General features: G+C 43.3%; 1 protein-coding gene across 6 annotated transcripts in view; it reads left to right on the plus strand.

The window, feature by feature from the left end:
* MACF1 (microtubule actin crosslinking factor 1) overlaps window positions 1-12,141 on the plus strand; it is a 326,239-nt gene that overhangs the window by 212,707 nt on the left and 101,391 nt on the right. For all 6 annotated transcript variants that reach the window (XM_060395413.1, XM_060395429.1, XM_060395401.1 and 3 more), the window contains 8 exons: window positions 820-969; window positions 2,174-2,407; window positions 3,484-3,684; window positions 5,928-6,446; window positions 7,215-7,391; window positions 7,647-7,770; window positions 8,575-8,783; window positions 9,163-9,480. In XM_060395413.1, the coding sequence (XP_060251396.1) occupies window positions 820-969; window positions 2,174-2,407; window positions 3,484-3,684; window positions 5,928-6,446; window positions 7,215-7,391; window positions 7,647-7,770; window positions 8,575-8,783; window positions 9,163-9,480 (1,932 nt within the window). The remainder of the gene's footprint in view (window positions 1-819; window positions 970-2,173; window positions 2,408-3,483; window positions 3,685-5,927; window positions 6,447-7,214; window positions 7,392-7,646; window positions 7,771-8,574; window positions 8,784-9,162; window positions 9,481-12,141) is intronic.

Below are 12,141 nucleotides of genomic sequence, written 5' to 3' on the forward strand. Positions count from 1 at the left end.
TCAAAATGCCATCAGAAGGTAGAAACTGGTGGAAAAATGGTCTTAGAAGGATGATCAGGAGAACACATCATGCTCAATTGCTCAGTCAGGTGCTTCAGCGTCATGTGACTGAGAGGTCTGGAAAAGGATCAGGCACAGAAGCAAATCCCTGCTCCCCTCGGGCCGGCTTTTCTCTTGGCTATTGGTGTAGACACCTGAAGGACAGAGCCCATTGCTATTCTTGGGCACTTCCCTTCTCAAAATAGTCAAGCCCCTCACGCCTGGCAAGTAATCATTCCATTTAATGGGTGTCTGCATTCGTGAGACATTTGATTTATATAAAGTCAGATTAATTATTAAGAAGCTCAATTAGCTTATAAATTATCCAGTTTCTTGATTTTTCCTCCTAGTCCAGTCCTTCTAATTTTCCATATTATGACTTCATATGTAGTGTATCATCCAGTTCCTATAGAAGTGATCAGAACCTGTCATTTATTATCATACCCAGTATCATCTATGGATTTTAAGCATCTAGGCTCTCTCTTCTCCATTTCCATGGATAATAAACAGTCTGGCAAACGAGCTTCCAAACCAAAACCTCAGAGCATTCTCACCTGAAATCACTCCTAATTGTAATTCAGGCCATAGATCTAGACCAATAGACTGTCCGAACGAGGGGAACTTTCTGAATATGGTTTCTGTGCCTTTTCCTGCTCTAGTCTCCCACCAACTTTTCCATCCTTGTGATATAACCTTCCTGTTTTACATTTCAGGGAGTTATCTTATATTTATAAAATGAGAATCATTAATTATCTCTTGGCCCCTTTGCATTTTAATTAGACCCTGCAGAAACAACAAAATACCTGTCACCAGAAACTGGAGGATCTTTGCAGCTGGGTGGGACAGGCAGAAAGAGCATTGGCTGGCCATCAGGGTAGAGCCACCCAGCAGGATCTCTTTGCTTTGCAGAAGAACCAAAGTGACCTGAAGGTCAGTAAGAGTTAACTCACTTTTTTCATCCCTTCAGCAAGTAGTTAGAAAGGCTTGCTATGTGCCAGGCCCAGTGACTAGTGCCCGCAACATAATGGTTAAATATCCCTGCTCTCATGAAGCTTACAGTGTCATGGAAGAGACAGACTTTACACAGATAATCACGAAAATGAGCAGATAATGTATTCACTACTACTTCTACTAAGTCACTTCAATCGTGTCTGACTCTGTGCGACCCCACAGACGGCAGCCCACCAGGCTCTCCCATCCCTGGGATTCCCCAGGCAAGAACACTGGAGTGGGTTTCCATTTCCTTCTCCAATGCATGAAAGTGAAAGTGAAGTCGCTCAGTCGTGTCTAACTCTTAGCGACCCCATGGACTGCATCCTACCAGACTCCTCCGTCCATAGGACTTTCTAGGCAAGAGTACTGGAATGGGGTGCCATTGCCTTCTCTGATGTATTCACTATTATATCTATAAACGAAATGTTACATAAGAACATATAACAGACCCAATCTTGACTTGTCTTTCAGAAGATTCCTTTAAGGAAGTATCACTTAAACTGAGAATCAAAGGATACATAGGGGTGGATGCATGAAGGGGTGGAAGGAGGAAGAAGACATGCCAGACAGGGGCCTGTGCATCAGTCTGAAGGTGGAATTGCAATCAAGCACAGTACTTAAGAATTGGAAAAAAGCTAGTTTGACTGTACTGCAAAGAACAAAAGGAAGATTAGTGAACGATAAGCCTGAGAAGGAGGCAGGACCCAGATCGTGCTAGGTCTTGTAGGCTACTTGAGGGTTCAGGAGTGATAACCGAGAGAGTTACGAAGAACCAGCCAGGTCTCAACACTGTTAAAGTCCCATTGTCAGCTCTGCTTTACAGAAGAATGATCTCTTTGAGGATAAGTCATTGCAAAACAAAAATCATATTTGTGGGCATTTTCCTTTTATATCTTCACTAAATATCTTCTTAGAAATTTAATTTTTTCTTAAAAAATTAAATATTTTTAGAAGCTTCTTAATTAAAAAGCATTTAAAATTTTATTAGCTGCATTGGTTTAGGCATAAACCTGAGCAAGTTATAGTCAGGGACACATGTCCATTGCAGATAATGTCATTCTAGTCATTCCATCTTCGTGCTGTTGAGAGGTCTTAGAAGTGCTAAAGTTGAAGCCTCTGCTATCTGTTTTCGTGTGTTAAGGATTTACAGGATGACATTCAGAATCACGCCACCTCATTTGCCAGTGTTGTCAAAGACACTGAAGGGTTCTTGGAAGAGAACCAGACTAAGCTGAGTCCCGATGAGTTGACAGCTCTCCGGGAGAAACTTCATCAGGCTAAGGAGCAGTATGAAGCTCTCCAGGAAAGGACAAAGTTGGCCCAGAAGGAGCTGGAGGAAGTGGTGACCTCAGCCTTACAGCAGGAGACTGAAAAGGTAACCAGACTGCTGTGAGGCTTGGTGTTTTTCAAAAAAAAATTTGGTACCTCCACAAATAAAAGCTGATGGCCTTCCAGAGAGCATGGAATTGAGGAAAAGGGCTCATTCAGGAGCTGATCTACGAGTTGATATTTATTTTTATAAGAAACATTCTGAAGGACTTTAAGTCAGGAATAGTTGATAGAAAGTTCATATTCCAAATCACCATCACCATCATCATCATCTTTGGGGAAAAAGCACAGGGCATATTTTTAACATGAATCTAGACTGGTGATCCAAGGGTGCTAATGAAGACGCCTGGGCAGTCTTAATGGGCCTCCAGTTCTCCTCAAACTGCCGTTACAGTTTCAGTGGGAAATCATGGCACTGGGATAAACCAAAGAAGGTGAAGTCTCATGGTCTTCTGCACCCCACTTGGCACTGGCTAATTGAATTAGAGTTCTTTGTCTGGCTGTGAACTTGTACACTGATTAGGGCGGTGGAGAATGTGGAAAAGAGAAGTGCGTTACCTGAGGATGAATTCTGAAATACATGTGCATACCACTTAGCATAACCTGTTTTATTAATAAAATACTTGAAGATTCAGAACATAGAATTTGAGAGGCAAGTTTCAGAATTCAGTGCTCTACTTGGCAGAGGAACGGATGAGAGTGGTCTGGGATTTCTTTAAGGACGAGCAGCCAGGTAATCGAGTGTAATTATGCTATTTTTTATCCTACCAAGGTAGTGTGTAACTTCTGCATACCTAGCAAGGATTCTGTTAAAACCTGGAGGGTTGCCAGGACAAAATCACCACTTAATAGAGCCTTTTCAAATCTTGGGATTCAAATCCTTTGTTAAAAGTGATGAGCTATAGATCAAATTTAGGGATCATTTTAAATGATTATTTTTCAACAGAGTTAGAAGATGCTTGTTTTTCTTTGTGGGTGCAAAGACTGTTTATACCCAGCCTTAGAGTTTCTCTCTCTCTGTCTTTTTTTTTGACCTAAACATCTTTCCCTTTACTTAACCTTTGGTTATATGGTCGCTGAGTATTTAAGGCCTTCTCACTAGACTCCCCCTGTGGCTTTCAGAGTAAAGCAGCAAAGGAACTGGCAGAGAACAGGAGGAAGATCGATGCTCTCTTGGACTGGGTGACCTCAGTGAGATCATCAGAAGGACAGATGGAGCAGCTCTCAGGCAACCTGGAGAAAGGAGCCTTGGATACCACTGATAGTCACACTGGGCTGAATGAAGCCCCGGAGAAGCTGGACAAGCAGTGTGAGAAGTTGAAGGTGAGCACATTAGCTTGTTCTCACAATGCTGAGTGAATCTCTCCTGCCCTGGGCAAGTCACCATAACCTCCTGCCCTAAATCCAGTGAGAATTTCTCATTTCATATCTCTGATTTCTCAGCAGCCTTAACACCCTTGACCACTCCTCTGGAAATAGTTTCCCCCTTGTTTCCATAGCAGTATCTTCCCTGGTGATTCTCTTCCCTCTCCTCTGGCCAGCTTCTGAAACACACTGACGCACTTCCAAGTTGTAGCCTAGGTCTCATCTTAATCATTTAGAATATACTTTCCTTAGGTAATCTCATCCACCTGTGACACTTCACTTCCTGTTTGTATTAGTGATCTCCATGTATTTGTCTTCAGCCCAAATGGCTGTCCTGAGTGTACGCATCCTTCTCTCTGTTTGCAGCTTGGAACCACAAGCACCTCAACCTGAGAAATGGGCCTCCTGTCTTCTAAAGTACCTCTCCCCCAACGGACATGTTCTTCCTAAATTCCCACTCACTTGCCTGGACTAAAACATGACCCTAGATTCCTTCCCCTCCCTCCCTCTCCCACTTTGAATCAGTCATCAAATCCCGTGCTTCTTACATCTCTCAAAGACATCACACTTTTTATCTCCATCGAGGTATTATTGCAGTTCAGAACACAGCTTTCCCTTGTGTTACAGTAGCTTCTATTGGTTTCCTTGCCTCTTGACTTTTACCCTCAAGTCCATTCCCACACTACTAAGTGAGCTTTCTTAAATGCTGTCTTTCTGCTTAACTTTTTTAATGGTTCCCTGATGCTCTCAAGAAATCATTTCTTACTTTCCTCTACTCATTTATTCATTTAGCAATCATCAGGAACCCACTGTATGACAGGCATTGGAGATAAACCAGTAAACCAACCAGACCCATCATCTCCACGATATTAACTGGCATGTGCAGGCATATTGTAGTGCATGATCAAAAGACTATTATATATTTAGTGAACTTAGAAGACACATGGGTCCCATATGTTAGTAGTGACACCTTTATAGCAAATAAAATTGGCTTAGCTGGAATGCTTCTGTTGAACACCCTGTGTGGGCCATTGCCTTATTTTGTATTCATAGCATTTCTGCCTCTTGCAAGCTACTTCCTGCGCTTGGCAGATCCACTGCCGTGTGTACCCTAAAGCCACGGCAGTCTTAGCACAGAGCAGAAATGGCCCTGCTGTCACAGGCGCTTCCTGATACTGCTTGATGGCAGCTCCATCCTAGCTGGGAAGGGAGCCACCTTACCTTGGGTGGATGAGCGTGGGGACATCTGGCGGTACACAGACAAGCTGTAGTGCTGCCCCCTCCTTCTCTTTCAGCCAGATACATTTGTCACCCCAGCTTCCCTGAGAGGGCGTCAGAAGCTGAAGCTATCAGGTTGCCATTGTCCTTCTCTAGGGAGTTGCATTCACGGTACAGACAGTCAAGAACACTTCCTAAGCAGCCACTGTCTTCTGGTAGCCTCGGGAAGAACATTTTAGGAACAAAACAAAGCAACCACAACTGTCCTCAAAGAACTTATGTTCCCTTTTTTAAATAGAAAAATGGTCCACATGTCCGCACATAAACATAGCACACACAAAGTGCAGACTACCTGTACTATCTGTACTATGCAGAAATACAGTTTATTCTTACTCATATGCAAATTGTTTATCTGAAAAACTAATTTCCCAAGATATTTTCTAGTAGGAACACTCTTCAAGGATATATGAGTGAGGTGTTTCACAGCTTAGCATTTGCAGATGACCTGTTTTATGCTGGCACACGTATGACTTGTGAAGCTTGCTCACTCCTTCCATCAGTGTGGGTAGTTTTAGTTGGCCACTTGTACCATCTCTTTGACCTGGGGTGGTTTAGTGAAGAGACTCCAGTTCTAGTCGCAGTTTGTCCCATAATTATCTGCATGGCCTCTGTTAAGACATACAGCACCTTTTTGGCGTTCACTCATCCCCTCTTTGATGCGGGAATTATATAGTCCACCTGCACCGCAGATGGTGGCGCAAGTCAGATGAGATAACACGTGATAGCTGTCAGATCCTTTGTAAATCAGTTCACCTGGGATTAGCATATGGCATAATACCTAGCAATTCAGAGAGATTGGTGATATCTGAGCAGCTGGAAAAGTGGCCTGTTGAGATCTCTCCCTACTTCCGGCTGTAGACATAACCAAGTCATTGTGGTATCCCTACTGATAGTCCTTTGTTTGGGGGGATTCTTTTTGCCAGGCTCGTCACCAAGAATTGCTGTCTCAGCAGCAGAATTTCATCCTGGCTACGCAGTCAGCCCAGGCCTTCCTGGACCAGCACGGCCACAGCCTCACACCCGAGGAGCAACAGCTGCTGCAAGAGAAGCTTGGAGAGCTGAAGGAGCAGTATGCAACTTCCCTGGCCCAGTCGGAGGCAGAACTGAAGCAGGTGCAAACGCTGCGGGACGAGCTGCAGAAGTTTCTGCAGGACCATCGAGAGTTTGAGAACTGGCTGGAACGATCTGAGAAAGAGCTGGAGAGCATGCATCAGGGAGGCAGCAGCCCCGAGGCCCTTCCCGCCCTGCTGAAGCGGCAGGGGAGCTTCTCGGAGGATGTCATTTCCCACAAAGGAGACCTGCGATTTGTGACTATCTCAGGACAGAAGGTCTTGGACACAGGAAACAGCCTCGATGATGGCAGGGAAGCGTCAGCAACCGGAACCTTAGTGAAGGCCAAGCTGAAAGACGCGACAGAAAGATACAGCACTCTCCATGCAGAGGTATGGGCGAGGCATCTGGCAGCCCCTGGTGCAGCAGTCCTGGCAGCCCTCACACAACCGTGGGTGGTTTCTGGGGCTTACAGTAAGAACCTCAGGACACAGTGAGCAAGTGGACTTGCAGAATGTCTTTATGAGCCTCTGGGGGGGAAAAAAAGTGCGGAGGCCCAGGGGCTTATGCTCGACCTGAGCACTATCTAGGGATATGTCTTACTCCAGTGGTGAAGGTGGGAGTGATCGCCTCCCTGTATCTTGACCAGCAGGCGTGGACTCCCAAAAGACAGAGCACAGGGAAACTTAAACCAAATACATAGTCTTCATTCCTGGACAGAACATTTAGGGTAAATCTTCCTTAATCTTCCTCCCTATCAAAGAACTTCCTTTAGCTCTTAAGATACAGAATCCGCTTAGTTCTTTTTACCAGTCTTATGTTTTTGCCAACATCTTTAACGCTCCCAAAGGGAAAATGTTTTGTACCTTTGATCCCCACCTTTGCTTGCAGCTTGATGTGTATTTCATCGGTAGCCTGTCATACAACTCACTGAGTCTTCCCCGGTATATAGTAAAGTTGGGGTGGATAGTATGGATCAAACAATCAGGACCCACTTGTAGAAGATGGTTGCTCCTGTCTACCTGGGAGGCTCACCTACCCTTACCTGTAGTCACAGTCAGGTCCCTGGAGCACAGTCAGGCCTCTTTGGACTTGCCTGGGAGGCTGCTGCCTCTGGCCTGACCTGCTTTGGTCTGCTTTCCCTTCTTTCTCTGGCACAGTGTACACGCCTGGGCGCTCACCTGAACACGCTGCTAGGCCAGTATCAGCAGTTTCAGAGCAGTGCCGACAGCCTACAGGCCTGGATGAAAGCTTGCGAGGCCAGTGTGAAGAAGCTCCTCTCAGATACAGTTGCCTCCGACCCTGGGGTCCTGCAACAGCAGTTTGCAACCACAAAGGTGAGCCAGGGCACGGGGTCTTGTTACGCACAGCCCAGAGTGCTCTCAAAGCAAAGCAAGTGCTTGCAGAGGTGAAAGGCAGGGGTCGGGATGCCTTGGATGAGATCTGATTCCTGAACGCTATATTCTGATGTCTATTGCTATGGATAAACAGAATTATTCTACAGAGCTGCCCAGTAGCTCTCGATCCCTAGAAACCAGCTTTGATTACTTCACTCTAATAGTTTTCTTTTGTCCTTTTTCATGGACAAGCAGCAGTTGCAGGAGGAATTGGCTGAGCATCAAGTACCTGTAGAAAAACTCCAAAAAGTAGCTCACGACCTCATGGAAATTGAAGGGGAGCCAGCCCCAGACCGCAAGCATGTTCAAGAAACTACAGGTATGAAATAGCAGTGGCCAGAGTGCTCCCCTACCTCCAAGTGTGTCCCTCTGTTCTGTGATATCTCACACTGTGGTGTACAAGCATCTGTGCTGCTGGCGAGGAGCTGCGGATCCAAGCACAAAGAGCTAGCCCTCTAATGAAGCTGAATCTCACACCATAGGAGGCCTTCGTGGCCTGGCTTCAACCCTTTTTCCGCAGACACTCGCCTTCCTACCACACCCGACTTCCTTCCTTTCCCAAATGAGCTAGTCATTTCCTCATTGCTTTCCCCCTTAAGTTTGTCCTGTTTCTTAGCTGCTAAAATTTATCAAGTGCATATTGTGCATGATGAAATCTTGCTCCTGCTTCTAGATGTAACCAGGAAGTTACTTCCTTGGTAAACTCCTGACACCACCCCCACCCCCACCCCCAAGAAGTAAAGATAAGAAATAACTTTTCCTTCTGGCTTCTCTAGTACAGTACTCTTAGTACCAATATCGCACTTGTGATTTTATTTTTATGGTTAATTGATATGCCTTCCACTACCTACGCTCTCTTTTAGAGTTTTAAGGTTTGTGGAAGGCAGGACTTTATCATAATAATCTTCAGTCCTCAGCACTGAGCGTAATTTTTGGCACTTAGTAGGTGCTAAATATATAATGCCTATTGAGTTTGGTTCAAATAGTGATGTATTTAAGCTTATTCTGTTTGCCTTGATGTCCATTGTTATAATAACTAACATGTATAATTTAAATACATTTTTTAAAAAGTGCAACAGAAAAATTGTCTCCACTTTTTCTTGTCACGGCCTTGATTTTCCAGATTCCATACTCAGCCATTTCCAACACCTCTCCAGCAGCCTGGCGGAGCGCTCTGCTCTGCTGCAGAAGGCAATTGCCCAGTCTCAGAGTGTCCAGGAAAGCCTGGACAGCTTGTTGCAGTCCATCAGAGAAGTTGAAAATAACCTGGAAGAGGAGCAGGTGGTGTCGCTGTCATCAGGAGTCATCCAAGAAGCCCTGGCCACTAACATGGTGAGACTTGTGCCCCAGGAGTTAGCATAGAGGATATATTTGCCGCCTACCATAGTGACATCATTTTGGAAAAGTATCAGGAAAAGAATGTATTTCCATGAATATTCTAATAGACTTAGAGATGATGACTAATCAGTGTAAAGGTATGTCCTCTCAATTTCCAAACCATTGGTAAACTTGAGGGAGAGTGATAAGAGCAAAGTCATTGGTGGCCTGGGGTGGAGAAGAAAGAGTATCGGTGATGTTCTGAAGGTTCAGTTGCAATCCTTCAAGCCTCCTTGAGGAGGTGAGCATGTAGTTACTAGAAGTTTATTAGTCTGTGGTTCAGATGTCCCAGAATAAGTGAGCCAGGAGCTGACAGATATGCTCTTGATGACAGAAATTGAAGCAGGACATTGCTCGGCAGAAGAGCAGCTTGGAGGCCACCCGTGATATGGTGACCCGATTCATGGAGACAGCAGACAGCACCACGGCCGCTGTGCTGCAGGGCAAACTGGCTGAGGTGAGCCAGCGCTTCGAACAGCTCTGTCTACAGCAGCAAGAAAAGGAGAGCTCCTTAAAGAAGCTTCTGCCCCAGGCAGAGATGTTTGAACATCTCTCTGAGAAGCTGCAGCAATTCATGGAAAACAAAAGTCGGCTGCTGGCCTCTGGGAATCAGCCAGATCAGGATATTGCACATTTCTTCCAACAGATCCAGGTGAGGCTTTATCTGCCAGATTGGTGGAATAAAGGGGAAGGAAGGGCAAGGAACAACAAATGTTTACTGAGTATGAGCACATAATATGTTAGTCAGTACACTGGAAACTTGACCTGCATTGTCTAAAAGAATTCTCACAGCCATCCTGTAAACTTGATATTGTTTGTTCATTTTTAGAAAACACAGCCTAGCTTTATTTTTCACTCATAGCATGTGTTCAGCCCAGATCAGCAGGGATACTTAGCTCACCATAATCACTCAGTCTTTCAAGTTGATGGAAACTGCATCCTGACATATGTTTTCATGATTACTACTGCAAAGGGAAGAGCACATACCATATCCAGTTGCATTTTATTAGTCAAAGCAAGTTTCACACGATCATACCTGACTTTCAAGGTGGGTAGAGAAGTGTAATCTTACCATACACCTAGTAGGCAGAGCTGAAAATACTACCTTCCACAGATTCAGATGTGTATCCAGGAGTAGAACTGCTGGATCATAGTCTATGCCTGTACTTAATTTGATCAAGTAGTGGCTAACCTGAGCTCCAGAATGGCTGCAGCTGCCCACCTACCCACCTGTAGTACCTTAGCGTTGCTCTATGCCCACATCACTACCTTGGGTTTATCCAGCTATGTGACCTTTTCCATACTGTACTGTGAGCTCATTGTTTGGTTTGGTTTGCTCTCCTCACCTCTTGCTTTTTGTTTTGAAAAATTTTCAGATTCTAGAAGAGTAAAAGGAATAGTACAATAAACACTTGCATACTTCTCATCTCGATCTACCAATTGCAGTTTCTCTTTATAAATGTGTAAAAGAGTGTCACTGTGGGGTCCCATATTCATTATCATTATTGTTCTTTTTTATATTCGAGCAATCTCCCGTTTTTGCTCAATGAGAGCCCCTTAGGCTGTGTCCTGGTGTCTTTTTGACATGTCCCTACAGTATATTAGTACTGTCTTACTTTCAGCACAGTGTGTCACGGTCACCTTGTAATTTCCCTGTCCCATGAAATCCCCTATTTCTCCAAGGAAGCCTGTTTTTACTGGAGAATTATATTTAGACATCAAAATCCAGATACTGCATGAGCCACTAGGATGCCATTGCTTCTAGGTCCTTTCAGTGGGTAGGATTAGGAAATCTTTCTCTCTCTCTCTCTCTCTCTCTTTTTTTGTTACCTATTTTAATTTTATTTTTAATTAAAATATAGTTGATTTACAGTATTGTGCCAGTCTCTGCTATACAGCATAGTGACTTGGTTATAGACGTTCTTTTTTTTAATATCTATTATGGTTTATCACAGGATATTGAACATAGTTCCCTGCGCTGTATAGTAGGAACTTGTTGTTTATCCATCCTACCTGTGATAGTTTGCATCTGCTAATCCCAGGCTCCCAGTCCTTCCCTCCCCCACCCCACTTCCCCTTGGCAACCACAAGTCTGCTCTGTGTCCGTGAGTCTTTTCTGTTTTGTAGGTAAGTTCATTTGTGCCATATTTTCTCTCAGCTTGTCTTTTGTTTTTCCTTAGGATGTTTTTTGGTCATGTAAAATTTTTTGTTAAATTTTTACACAGTAGATTTTATCAGTTTTTTTTAATTGAAATAATATAGTTGACATACAATATTATGTTAGTTTCAGGTGTTCAGCATAGTGGCTCAACATTTCAATACAGTATAAAATGATTACCATGATAGGGCTAGTAAACATCTGTCGCCACTCAGAGTTATTACAGTGTTATTGACCATATTGCTTATGCTATATGTTATATCCCTGTAATTTAAATTTATTTTATTACTAGAAGTTTACGCCTCTTAATTCTCTTCATCTGTTTCTGCCTTTCTCCCACCCTTCTTCCCTCTAACAACCACCTGTTTATTCTCCGTATTTATGAATCTCTTTTCATTTTTGTTTGTTCCCTTGTTTTGTTTTTGAGATTTCACATATAAATGAGATCAACAGTATTTGTCTTTCTCCGTCTGCTTTATTTCCTTTAGCATCATACACCCTAGATATCTCCGTGTTGTCACAAATGGCAAGATTTCATGCTTTTTTATGGCTGAGTAATATTCCTGTGTGTGTGTGTGTGTGTGTGTGTGTGTATCACATCTTCTTTATCCATTTATATTCTGGGCTTTCTGTAGTGTTCCATTGATGTATATGTCTTTGTGTGTGTGCGCCAGGACCATACTGTTTTGATGACTTTGTAGTATAGTTGTAGTAACTCTGGAGTATGGTTTGAGGCTAGAGGTATCACTCTTTCATTGAAGATGTATTTTTAGTCATAGTTTGAAAGCCTTTTGCCATATTCAGGTTATGATGAACTCTACCTACACAGTTTCTTTTTTTCTCCTCTCTTTTTAAAATTCTAATACTTTAACAATTCAAGTTTATTCTGAAGTATATATGAAGTATGAATTCAAGTTTATGTTTTCCCAAAGTTCTATCTAGTTGTCCCCAATGTCATTTATTTGAAAAATCTGTATTTACCCCAGTGATTTGAGAATCTGTCTTTATCATATACAAAATGTCATATGTATTCAAGTCTGTTTCTTGATTTTCTATTCTATTTCACTGGTCTTTCTGTTAACATTCTAGAGGATTTATGGTATGTTTTACTATCTGGTAAGGCTAATCTCACCCTTTTTTTTCTTTTTTAGGATT

The sequence above is a fragment of the Ovis aries genome, chromosome 1 (assembly GCF_016772045.2).
Source record: "Ovis aries strain OAR_USU_Benz2616 breed Rambouillet chromosome 1, ARS-UI_Ramb_v3.0, whole genome shotgun sequence".
NCBI classification, from domain to species: Eukaryota; Metazoa; Chordata; class Mammalia; order Artiodactyla; family Bovidae; genus Ovis; species Ovis aries.